Source organism: Ixodes scapularis, unplaced genomic scaffold, assembly GCF_016920785.2.
Source record: "Ixodes scapularis isolate PalLabHiFi unplaced genomic scaffold, ASM1692078v2 PGA_scaffold2__306_contigs__length_199485367, whole genome shotgun sequence".
In the NCBI taxonomy this organism is placed as follows: Eukaryota; Metazoa; Arthropoda; class Arachnida; order Ixodida; family Ixodidae; genus Ixodes; species Ixodes scapularis.
This window is the reverse complement of record NW_024609857.1, coordinates 157,902,774-157,916,433: the sequence shown is the minus strand read 5'-3', so window position 1 is coordinate 157,916,433 and position 13,660 is coordinate 157,902,774. Positions and strand designations below refer to the sequence as shown.

The 13,660-nt window shown below is 46.4% G+C and overlaps 1 protein-coding gene across 2 annotated transcripts in view; it reads left to right on the top strand.

Annotated features, from left to right (window-relative positions):
• LOC120839259 (transcription initiation protein SPT3 homolog) overlaps positions 1–13,660 on the top strand; it is a gene marked incomplete at its 3' end in the record, with an annotated part of 141,916 nt that overhangs the window by 116,089 nt on the left and 12,167 nt on the right. For both annotated transcript variants that reach the window (XM_042292083.1, XM_042292084.1), the window contains 2 exon segments: positions 8,951–9,071; positions 11,204–11,352. In XM_042292083.1, coding sequence (XP_042148017.1) covers positions 8,951–9,071; positions 11,204–11,352 — 270 coding nt within the window.

Genomic DNA, 13,660 nt, shown 5'->3' with positions numbered 1-13,660 from the left:
AGTGTGAATGTGCTGTGACTGCGTTCTGCAGCCATACACGTGACACGGGAATTTGTAGCGAATTCCCGCATACTTGTCCCACAGTGGAACGCGAATTCGCCATGTATGTGATCTGTAAAATCAGTCCTTGTTTCACGTAACCAGTATAACACCCCCCCCCCTCTCCAAACATGGCTTACCCCGTATTTTTCACCTTTTATCTCTTCATTTTGGGTGGGCATTCTTCGGGGCTTTGGACTTTAGGAATACAGTCGAACCTCAATGTAACAAAGTCGGTAAAATTCGGAATCTAGTTTGTTACATTGAAATTTGACTTGCTATTGCCGACTGGAATTCCTTACCCACTCACATTGTCCATGAAACTAATACCAATAAATTTTGCGACATTTGTAATTCTCATTTGTACAGTGTGATCAATTAATGTTTTTTTGTTTGTTTTTGTCATGTATCAGCTGGTGGCCAAGAGATGGCGTCACCGGGCACACGCGCTTATCCCGCGCTTTTCAAGAGCACGGACCTGGGGCACGGGACGGGTGCTCAGGCATTGCAATTCCAGGCGCCATTAAAAGCACATCTGGACGCTCCTCGGTGTCGTGGCTTGAGCTTCGCCCGGGATACATTACATTTTGGCGACGAGTCGGTCAACATACAAGAACTACAGCGGGAACAATGACCACCCAAGGCAAGCTGGAAGAATTCCACCTGACAGCTTGGACATCCTAGGCCGATCGTTTTGGTTTCTACTGCGAGGCAAACGAGATAGCTGAGCCTTCAAAGAAGGGGCTCTACTGCTTACGCTTTGCGGAGCACAGACATACGATGTAGTGCGAGCACTCGTTGTACCGAGGACGCCAGGAAGCATCCCTTTCGACGAACTCATGGCGATGCTGCAGAAGCACTTCGACCCCCGGCCGTCAGAGCTCTTCAGCAGAACGAAGTTCCAGCGGAGAGACCAGCAGCCCGGAGAGTCCATTGCAACCTACGCGGCAGCTCTAAAGAAGTTTGCCGCTGACTGCAATTTCGGGATACTGGCGACTCAAAACAGCTGCGCCATCGCCCAGCTCCACCGGCGTGGCTTCGGCCGCTACTGGAACGACCGCCGACCCCACCAGCGCGGACGCCCCTGGAACTGCGGTCACCGTGAGTCCACCAGTACCCAACCCTACCATGCTGCCTCTGGACGTAATGCTCAGGGATCGGTTCGTGTGTGGCATAATGGATGAGCACCTACAGCAACGTCTCTTTGCGGAAACCAACCTAACATTTAAAAAAGCATACGACATGGCTGTGAGGACAGAAGGTGTGGCACAACATCAAAGGGACATGAAAGCCCAAAAATCGGAAATTTACGCAGTTAAAAAAGCACAATTACCTCCTGCGCACCTGGAACAGAAGGAGAAAAGACAGTCAGAACCACTGACATGTTACCGGTGCCTAAAACAGCATTCGGCCTTCTCGTGCCAGTCCCGAAATGCACGATGTAACTTCTGCCACAAGAAGGGGCATGTCGAAAAGGCTTGTTTCAAGAAGTCAAGGGTGCATCACCAATCGCAGACGACACACCACGTGGAACAACACGAGGAAACTCTGCATTCTGATGATGATCTTTCGGACAAGTCATGGAACCTGCACGAGCTGAATGCAGTACGGGCATCCAGCATGCTGCCAAAGTTCATGGTCACCCTGAAGATCAACAACCGCGAGCTGGAATTGGAGGTCGACTCGGGAGCTGCTTGCTCAATCATTAGCGAAGCCATGTATCGTCGGTTGTGGCCCAAGAACCCTCCAACGTTGAACCAGGACGGGCTAACCCTTCATACTTGGTCAGGCGAGGGTTTACAAGTCCTTGGAACGGCGAACGTGCATGTCAGACATAAATCTAAAGACTACATCTTGCCATTGGTCGTCACCCGCGGAACAGGCTGCAGTCTTCTGGGAAGAAACTGGTCTCAAGACCTCAAGATTCGGGTCTGGAATTCACCGTCTAGGCACCAAGGACAGTGTTGCGCATATTTTGAAGGCTCATGAGGATGTTTTGGATGCCAACATCAGGGGGCATAGTGGTCCACCGGTAAACCTGGAACTAAAAGAGGGCACTACTCCTCATTTCCTCAAATCACGACCCGTGCCGTTCGCACTACGTCCGGCGGTAGAGGCCGAGTTGAAAAGTCTCGAGAGCCAAGCTATTTTAGAACCAACACAGCATTCTGAGTGGGCTACACCTGTGGTGGTGGTCCGGAAGAAAGACGGGACCATTCGACTATGTGGTGACTATCGAAGTACAGTAAACAAGGAGGCGAAAACAACCGTGTATCCTATGCCAGCAATTCCAGAAATCCTAACCAATTTGCGAGGAGGATTGGTATTTTCTACTCTAGACCTCACGCAAGCGTATCAGCAGCTACGGTTGACAAGAGATACAGCTGATCCGTTAACCATTAACACAATAAAAGGCCTATACACTTCGTGCGACGCCACTGGCGCGCCGCCGCGCGGCCGTTACCGAAGGTAGGCATTGAGAACCTCAGAGAAAACGAAACCGAAACAACGCCACGTAGGTTGGTACGCATTAAGTCGGAGCGGTGCTGTTGCGCTGGTTTCACAGCATGAAGTGCTGCCGGTGCTGCGTCGTCAAGTACTTCAATAGTTATGCGTCGTATCTCGTGGGGACGTTTCACAGTTTTTCACATCGCCAATGTTTTGTGGGACAGCGACAACGATGGACCCGTGCCGTACTACGCGAGAAATTCAGTCTTCCGATCATATCTGCCACTGTGTCGGCACGGCTGACATATTCTACACTGCCGCTTTTACGCTCTGCGTTAGTTTTTGTACCAGTGACGTCTATATATGTTAGCGCCGATGGGACGAACTGAAATGCCATCCCACACTCGCGGGTATGCAGTGCCAATTTCGTTGGAGGAATGCCCTCCAAAGGAGTTTCGTGCCCATCGTACGTGTCGATGATATTTCCGGACAAGTATGGCACGCAATCTGTACTTCATGTAGAAAGATTCGAACGGTAAAAAAAAAAAAAAAGCGACAAATATGATTCTAAAGAAAACTACAATGAAACTCGGAATCACTGGAGAATCGACGATTGAGTATGGAAGTTTATGTGGTGTGCTTTCTTTTTTGATCAGCCTCCTTTTGAATGTGGAAACACTGACACCCCGAGTTCTGTAGACAACAATTTTTTTTCTCGGCTTTAGAGCCACCTATCACGAAGTTTTTCGAACTGGAAGTACCGTCCACTTGTCCCTTCCTATACCTCTAAAGTGTGCACTTCCCACGATGAGTGGTATTATCTTGAGAGCCTTTGACGGTCAAAACTGGTTCCCATTTAGTTTCGCCGCCCAAACTAAATTTCCACTTGGTTTCACTATCCCACCTCTTTTTGTTATAATAAGTGTTGTTTCAAGTTACCGTCATGTCAAAGTACTTGTGTGCCCAAAGTCAGCACCTCGCGTAACAGGTTATTACACAACAGCTGACCGCAAAAGCCTTTGACGGCCAAACCGTGTGTTGGCCGACAACTTTGTTTTCTCGGCTTTAGAACCACCTTTCGTAAGGTTGTTTCAATCGGAAGTACAGTCCACTAGTCCCTTCCTACCTGTAAAGTCTCCACCTCACACGACGAGTGGTATGCTCTTGACAGCCCTTTCATGGTCAAAACCGGTCACCATTGAGTTACACCGCCCAAACCAAATTTTCAAGTGGTTTCCTTATGCCACCTATTTTTGGTATAATAAGTGCCGTATCATGTTACTGTCAAGTCCAAGCACCTGTGTGCCCAAATCTGAACTTCGCACAGCCCGGTTATAACACATCATTTTGGGTGCAATAATGGATATCCCGTACAGCTTTATTTCTTAATTCGTTAGAAACATAACTTCCACACGGGCTGTCTTAATGAAACTTGGCACACTTCGTGCACAAACTTAGTGAACATCTCACTCGCCTCCAAATATCATCGTTTCAGCAGTTCCATTTACAGCGACGAGCGAAACAAATTTCCCACTCAGAGCAATTATTGTGGCGGCCGTCTTGCTTTTCGTAAAATTGCTCCAACCCCTTTTTCGGCCGCAACTAGAGAAACCACCCCTAATAACAACTCAAACTCCATATATAAGAAGTGGAGAACAGCTAGATGCCCTTCTTAGGTCTGCCCCAGCACTCGTGCAACGTCACCCTCAACGTATCGGCTCAAAAAGCAAAAGTTTCATCCGTGTGCGCTTCCGCCGCCACAGCTTCGCATGCGAAAAGGCGCCGCCGGCCGCTGAACGCGCCTCACTGTCGAACGCCAGCTCCTCCGCTGGCGGCGCTACGCGCGTTTTTCAAAGCGCCCCGTATAGTTCCCGCACGGAGCGTATACAGAGTCAAGAGGATGCCGTTTGGGATCGCCGCAGCACCAGCGATTTTCCAGCGATTCATGGAAACAGTACTTGCTGCAATTCCGGGGATCGGGGTATACCTCGATGGCGTGATCATCAGCGGTGCGACCGCAGCCGAACACCTGACTCAACTGGACACAGTACTGACGCGACTCGCTCAGGCTGGACTTCGACTCAAGAGATGTAAGTGTCGTTTTGCAGTTAAACGAGTAGAATACCTCGGCCACACCATTGATGCTGCTGGAATACACCCGACAGATTAAAAACTGAAAGCCATCAAGGAAATGCCTGAGCCAACATGCCGAACAACGCTACAATTGTTTCTGGGACTTTTAGCCTTTTACGACCGGTTTTTGGCAAACCGGGCAACAATTGCAAAGGACCTCTATGCACTGCTGGAGAAGGACGTCCCTTGGACATGGCAAGAAAAGCATCAGCAAGCCTTTCGACAGTTAAAGCATGCCATCGCACAGCGAACTGTTCTCGTGCATTACGACGAGAACAAAAGCCTGATTGTGTCATGTGACGCATCACCCTACGGCGTGGGAGCGGTATTAGCTCAGCTCGATGCCGATGGCAACGAAGCTCCAATCGTTTTCACCTCGAGAACGCTCGGCAAAGCCGAAAAAAATTACTCACAGTTGGATCGTAAGGGGCTGGCAATTGTTTCCGCCATGGACCGTTTTCATCGCTACGTCGCGGGACGTCACGTGACAATTACAACAGACCATCAGCCGCTGTTGGGGATCATGGGCCAAAAGTCCCCAGTACCAACTGTACTTTCGCCATGGATGACACGCTGGTGTGTTAAGCTGACAGCTTACGATTATAATATGATCTACAGGTTAGGAAAACAGAATCAAAACGCCGATGCCTTAAGCAGACTGCCATTGCCGGAAACTGACGACGAGCAACATCCTCCAGGCGATGTCTTGATGTTGGAAGCGCTCACAAAACCTCCCATGACTGCAACAGAACTGGCGGACAACACAGCAAAGGATTCCATACTTGCTAAGGTGTTCCAAGCGGTCAAACGTGGCGAAGTGAGAAAGCTGGACGGTGATCGCTTCATCGCATACAAGCTCAAGGCAGCAGAATTGTCAATTCATCATGGTTGTATCATCTGCGGATCGCGCGTGGTAATTCCCGCGTCAATGAGATCTGAGGCCATAGCACTTCTACATGCGGGGCACCGGGGCATCGTTGCCATGAAAGCATACGCTCGAAGCTACTTGTGGTGGCCTGGGATCGACAAAGAGATTGAACTCTGTGTAGCTCAATGTGACACGTGCCAAGTGAACCAGAGAGCAGTACCAAAGGCCGAAAACCTAACCTGGGAAAGACCTACGGCACCATGGGACACCATCCATCTAGATTTTGCCGGGCCGATCGAGGGGCAAGTCTACCTTATAATTGTTGACGCGTATTCCAAATGGCTAGAAGTTTGCGCAGTTCGGAATATGTTGTCATCTACGGTTATTTCAGAACTGCGCAGAGTGTTTGCAACCTTGGCATACCACGGAAAGTAATGTCCGACAACAGGACCGCCTTTGTATCGGAAGAAATTAAGAGCTTTTACTCCTCCAACGGCATCGCAGCGGTCACCAGCGCCCTTTATCACCCTGCAACTAACGGCCAAGCTGAACGAATGGTCCAGCAGTTAAAGAAGGTGTTGGCGAAGGGCGGAAAAGGCACTTTGGACTGTACGTTGGCACGCTTTTTATACAAGCAGCACACTACCGTACACACAGCGACGGAAAAAACTCCCGCGTGGATTCTACTTGGCCGAGAGTTGCCGTCTCCGCTCGAGAGACTCCTCCACGGACCCGGCCAACTATGAACCCACGAGTTCGACAGTCCCGGAAGCATTTTTGGTGGGACAAGCAGTGTGGATTCGCAAGTTTCCAAGTAGACGCACATGGATGGCGGGTACCATCACTAGACTCCTGGGCCCTCGGTCGTGGATGATCGACACCGATCAGGGGCAGACACGGCGACATATGGAACATATACGACCTAGAAGTTCCATGCCACCGCGCAGAACGACTACTACACCTTCACCTGTGTGGGACTTGGCCTTGGAGCCTTGCGAGGTGTCAATCACCCCTCAAGGGCCGGCTACTGCTCCTACACAACCTACAGGACCTTCATGTTCCACCCAGCCGATCATATGTACCAGCACTCGCGTGCGACGGCCGCCAGAAAGATTCGGTTTCTCAGCCAAGTGAGGGGGAAGTGTCATGTATCAGCTGGTGGCCAAGAGATGGCGTCACCGGGCACACGCGCTTATCCCGCGCTTTTCAAGAGCACGAACCTGGGGCACGGGACGGGTGCTCGGGCATTGCAATTCCAGGCGCCATTAAAAGCACATCTGGACGCTCCTCGGTGTCGTGGCTTGAGCTCCGCCCGGGATACATTACAGTTTTGCTGTTTACCTTTTATTATTGTTCATTGAATGTTGTATTTATTGCCCCCCTCATGTAATGTATCCCAAAGGATACCTTTGAGGAAAATGAATCTGATCTGATCTGATTTTGCTACATAGAAATTTGGGGCTAACGTTGAAGAGTTTCCACAAATGTTTCCCGGGTGCACAAAACTCACCGAGGACGCCTTTATTTTGGTTGAAAGTAGTCCGTTACCTTTTTCTGGACCGCTCTTGGCATTATTATTGGCATCACTTGACGTTCGCATAGCCAGACGGTTCGCATCACGTCTTCGCCTTGCTGGGTGCTTGCGAACCGCCTCAAGACATTTATCGCGTCCAACACTTCACGGTTACTGGGCACATCGCCAGGTGTCTTGCTCATCAGGCTCGCTGTCGTCCTCATCTTGCGAGTTCCCATGAACATCGCTAGCTATCGTCTTGCTGGTCACCTGCTCCTTCGCAATGACAGCAGAGTAGGCATATAGAAAGTCGTCGAGGTCGACGTTGTCAGGGACGGCTCCGTCGCCTTGAAGGCTCCGTGGCCCAGCACAACGAGAAACGCACGTTTTTAGTTATGCCTCGAAACGAACTACCGTAACTACTCTTTGGAACGAAGCGGATGGACGAAATGCCAGCGGCTCTAGTATCCTCTAGTGGCCGTTCTGTACACCACACTCACCAGATTAGACACCCTCTCCCCAGAGCATTGGGTGCATTGGGCCAGACGGGCCAGTTGGGCGGCCCATTTCACCCTGTGCGCTTTATCGGGGGCCCGTTTCAGCGCGTATGCTTCCCGAAATCTCTTTTCGGACCCAAAGTTTGTGCCGTATTGTCCACGAAATTTCGTTACATCGAAATTTCGCCAAATGGGACTTCGTTACATAGAGGTAAAAAATACATGGCGTGTAAACACTTGCGGTTAGAAAAAGTTATGTACTTCGTTACATTGAAGGTTTCATTACATAGAAGTTTGTTAAATCGAGGTTTGACTGTATACCTAAGAGCTTGCTGGCATGCCTTCACCTATAGCTACTCATTCGTGCTGTAATTGTAACATTTAAAGCGATAATTGGTTGTTTCATCTTTAAACTTTCTTGTGAATGACGTATGATGCGAATAAACTTGCTGGCACACAAACAGCAAGCCAGCAGAAGGACAAGGAAAACAGTGGATATGTCCTGCTGAGCGACACAAACTAAACTGTCGTACTACAACACATCCAAGCAATTGACTTGTGAGGAAAAACTTCCTTTTTATGGTCTTGGTAGGTTTTCATTCTTTTTACTTTTTTATGAAACCCCTAAACGATTTTTTTTTTTATATTCAAGTCATGCTTGTTCTAATAAGGGCTTAAGCACATATGTATGAGCAGGCATGATATCATGAAGTTTTTAACATTTTGAATTTGTACTTTTATCAGATAGAGTAGATTTGCGCTCTGTTAACTTGAGTATTGAATACATTTATGATTTCTAAACAGGGACTTGGAACATTTGTATTGCCTAATAATAAAAACTGTATAGTCGGTAAGTATCGGGCTTCATTTCATACCATACTTTTGTATCTTGAAATGGTTTTGTTTTCAGCAGACTTATGGAACTTGTGATCTGGGCTGTCAAATAGGCACAATGTTTTGTTCTCATGAGGCTCAAGTTGTGCTTCTTTTGTTGGCTATGTCTTCTATCAGAAGTCCATAAGAGGAACCAATTAACCCGCGACCAGGACAGTCCTCAATGGCTGCCATTCAGATAAATTGCAATTATGCTATTTGCTTTTGATGCTTTGGGCTGCATTTTATTTAAGGAAAGGGTATGTTTGGAAATGGTTCTGGAACATCACATGGAGATACTTTTCATTGTGCGATTCTTGTATTTAGAAAAGTACACCTGCACTTATAGCCCCAAGTTTGACCTGGGTGACCAGCTCCAAGATTTCCTTATATCGATACAAAACTGACTTCTCATGAGCTACTTCAAAACTGCTCCAAAGGGGCATCTTTGCTGCTCACAGACCTGCTACAAAAGGCTGAAGTTTGTTTGCACCCCTGGTCCCTGGAAGGAGTTACCCTTCCAGCTTCTTACTTTGACATCTTAAAAAATAAACTCCATTTTTATTGTTCCTTCAACAGGCCAAGCTGCACCGCCTGATCAACTACATGGAGGTGAAGTCCTTTCAGGGCACTTTGGCGACCAATGTTTCCGGGGAAGAAGACATTGCTACGGCAACTGCCTTCATTTCACCGGACACAGGTAAGAGGCAGTGTGGCCAATTATTGCTTGCTGGCACTCTCAGAAAAATTTGTGATATCTCTTCCAAACATCATGAATAATGGAAACTAGACTCAAAGTGGTGTCTTGCTGGTGGCCCAGCCTCAGAAAGAATTGGTGCAAGCCAGCACATAATAGTCTCTTGTTTATGCTTGCAGTGGCGAGCATTGCAATCCATAGCATACCTTTACCCCTGGATTGCTTTGGCTTAAAGTGCAATGGTGGCCTCCTGACTCTTGGATGATCTTCTTAATGCTGGGCTGGTGTCGAGAAAAGAATTCGTCAATTCAAGAGGTGTAGTGTCAATACAGTTAGCGCCGGTCAACAATTCATAGGGCTCAAGTGCTGGACATTGCGGGGATACCAACACTGCAGGTGTCTTCTGGGACACACACTGGGTGATTCCAAAGAAATGCTTGCTTCCAGAGAAGCACGGTCGGGTGTACTTATGTGACTTCCGGCTAGTGTGACCACCTTTCCGCTAGCGAAATGCGGGACGCGCTGACGACCGGGGGGGGGGGGGGGGGTAAGAGAAGAACAGTATTATATTTCGACTGTGGCAACTGCAAAAAAGCACTTAGTGTGCAGTCGGACTGGGGGAAATTTACCATGTTGCCTTTCAACCCGAGACTGAAGCAGGAGGAGGAAACATTTGTTTCTGCCTTCTGCCCCAGTCTCAGTTTAAAAAAAGAAAAAAAAAACATCACGGAAAAAAGTAACAATTCGAGGAAATGTATCAACACACGCCACAAAATGTGTCTCTCTTAACGCATTTAATATCCTGCCTTGACTGAAAACATATTATACAGCTGAAAATTGTATTGCGGCAATTAAGCTAATAATTTCCACTCTCTGTGATATATTTTAAGTTTTCATGCCACATCTGCTAACCAAAGGGACCTAAGCTGAAAACATAAAATCGACAGCAGCAGAACTCAATGCGTCAAAAAGATAGAAGAAGAGATTCTTATTTTTTCCAACATTTTCCTGCGCAAATTTCGAACCTTATGTTATTATTTGTGACCGTTTTGAGGTGCAGTTTTCTTGCCTTGTTTAGTCGTTTTCAATAAAAAAAAAAGTTTTTTACAGCAATCTTTTTGCATTGACACAGCACGATTTGAAAATAATTAAAATAATTTATTTTGAACTTTTGGTGAGCAATGTTTTTTTGCAATATTTTGCCTCCAAGGGATGGGAGGCACATTGGCGCATGCGCGTCAGTTCTCCTGGAAGAACGACGGTCGCTTGCCTTTATGCATCGGTAAAAAATGTTGTACCATCGCGATTCACATCTCGTTCACTAGGGACCTCTGCGCTTCCCCGTGCCCCGTTGTTCGTCAGTGCCATGAGTTGTGTAGTGAATTTTACGGCAGTGACAAATGCGGGACATTTTGAAGATTTTGAAATTTCTTGCGGGACGCGGGATAAGAGCCCTTAATGCGGGACAGTCCTGCGAGTCGCGAAACGGGTGGTCACCCTACTTCCGGCAGCTCTCTCCTCCTCTACATTTCTTTCTCCCCAGTCCAGTCTTGGTTTCGAGCAGTTGCATTTTTTTACTTCATTAAAAATATATTTGATCCTATAGCAAAATATTGATTGGGTACTCTTTTCTGACACCATATTAGATCACCTGGCAAAAAATAAAAATTTTTTTTGGGGGGTTTCAGTGTCCTTTTATAGACACCTTTGAGAGTCATGTGTTCACACTTTCGTGCTTTGCTCCACTTAAAGGAAACTCAAAAGAGCTTTTAGTGAGCCACACAATGAGATTTGATTTGTTCGACTCGCCGTAGGAAATTGGTTGACTGCCTTATGGTCGAAGTTTGCACATGTGTGTCTGCAGAAAGCGTGCAGAGAACTGTTCATTGTAGTTTATGAAAGGAGACGTACCGGTAAATGCAATGTCTACCGAGTGCCATAGCATGTGAATGTCGCACACTCAGGCACTCGGCGAGTAGAGACAAAGGCAGCTGGCCTCTGCGTCTGCCCACTAATCATTCGAACTAGAGCTCGGCATTCTGACGTTCCCGCAGGCTCTCACCCCCTCCTCTCTCTCTGTTTCCATCCATATAGGTTATGGCTCATTAGTTGGTCTTTGTTCCTAATGGTTGCAGGACCTGAAGATACCAAGCCATGTGGTACCCCGCGACCAAAGCGGACCAAGCTGTGCCGCGACTTTGTCACATCCATCGACCAGACGGGAGAGCTGGCTGCTGCCCTTCAAGACTCCATCTTTGATGAAGTGAAACACGAAAGATACCTTGTGAGTAGTCACATATAGTACTACAAGACTTGCGTATGGTGGATCATAAGTTTGTGGAGCCGCGCTAAATTACTTCCTAAGGGTTGTTACATTACTTCATAATTGGTGAACTTGTCATGGTTGCATATACTCTACCTCTGTCTGCTATGGGAGATAACATAGAGAACGTAAAATTCTATACTGTAAACGACTTAATTTTCGCGAGGACTGAATTTTCACGAATTTCGCGAATCGCCTCAAATTCGCGAAAAATAGGGCCCGCAAACAATTACGGTAAAATGTAAAAACATTGTAATTTATATTGAGATCCCACCGCATCACGAAAATTAGAACTTGCAAATTATTCCAAAACTTCAGCTTTGACTTAAATCTCGAAATATTGAACCCGCGAAAAATAAGTCGTTCACAGTCATGTAAATTGAGACTCATCTGTAGCACTTGTCCATATGTGTGGCTTTCCTGTTTTCTGTCAAACGCTTTCCTTCATTTGTATGGGCGCTGCTCAGCTTATATATATATATATCATCAAAAAGATGCTTTTCTAGAAGAATATCACTGTCTTTGAGAAAGGATATGTTTAATGTGTTTTGCAATGCAACTGCTACTATATTTGGCTTTCTTCAACAATATCTTTATGAAAAAAAACATGCTGAGAACTTGTGGCTGCCACTTTTTTTAATAATATCTTAGACACAGTAACTTTTTTTTTTGTGGCTTATGATAATAATCCCTGGAGAAGGGGAAGAAGGGGGACAAAGGTCAAACTCAAATCTCTAAACACAGCTAAATAACTGGTGCGTGACAGAAAAAATCCGCCTGGTCCTGGCATTGAACCAGGCACCTCTCCATTTCCAGGGCGGATTTTTTCGATTGCACACCAGTCACCTAGTTGTGTTTAGAGATTTGTGTTTGTCCTATGTCCCCCTTGTTCCCCTTCTCCAGGGATTATTATCGTCACTCTTTTCCAGCTCGCTTGCACCTTTGCATTAATTGCATTTCATCATAACCTGTGCATAGTTTAGTTTGCCAAAACCTGAAGCTTGTAAGTCAGTTTCGATACATAGTTTCAAACCTGGTTCTTCAAAAGTGTGGCTTTGTACACAATTGCAAGCAGGTTATCTGACTGCCACCATTCTCTAGTCATGGCATAGAAAACATAGCTAATTACAAGCCTACCAAAGTTACCTTCACATGCATTTTGCACATGCTTACACACAAGAGGCACCGTCCAGAATGCCATGCTTGCAGTTGTGTATAAGTTTAGTCTACCAAACAGGATTGGTAAGATGGAAGAAAAGGGACTAGTCAAAAATGCTAATTTTAACTGAGAAAAGTAGAGGTGTGGGATCATAATTTTAAGTGTTATAAATAGCGCCGAAACAATCCTGCCACCTGATTGAAACTAAGACGAAACTCAGATTGTCTTCAAACAAAAGTGGTGAAACTATGTTTGTCTCATATTTTTATGCCTCTCTAAAACCTTACAAGGTTTCCTTGAAAATGGCACCACATTCTTTGATTCTTACAAATTGTCTGTGAGTTTTCGAGAGCTTTAAGAACCACTGCATTGGCATTTCTTCCATTTCCACAGCCTCTGTGATTATGCTGGGCATGCTCCCGGCCCCACAGCACTCATAATGTTCCAGACCGCTAATTCTCAAGTACTCTTCACATATGCTGTTCACGAGATCTGGAGCATTGTCTTTCATAGGTCTTTCACAGCATAGATCATTTACGTTTTGCTACCCACCACTCTGTGATAAAATAGAAAGGGCATTGCAGTCATGTCAGGTGGCCAATTGAATTAGGTAGCTCTTTTTTTTGTTGCTGGAATTCTGGTAGTCCACTTGTCAGCAATGTTGCTTGACCACCCATGAAACAAACTTTTATTCAATCTTATATTAAATTTTGTGTTAAATGTTTTATAAAATGTAGGTGATTAGAACTGCTACACATTCATGAACAAAACTGATGAAGTGACAGAAGTGTCATGCCAGCGGCACGATTCCCTCCAAGCATTACTTGGTTGAGAGATAGGTTACTGTCAGCATCTAGCTGTTAACTAGTGGCACAGCTGATCACAGCACTGTCGAGAATAGCTGGATGTTGATAGCCCTAATCTCGCATCCGGCCGGCAGTAATTCCCCTCGCCATCGACATCATGCAAGCATGAAGTGGCACCCTCCTGCGATTTCATTTGCCTTGTCTACAACTGCCCATGTCTACCAATTATTTTATTTTTGTACAGAGCGACCATGTTTATTTATTAATTAATATGAACACTGCCATTATGTTCCGTTCACCCCTA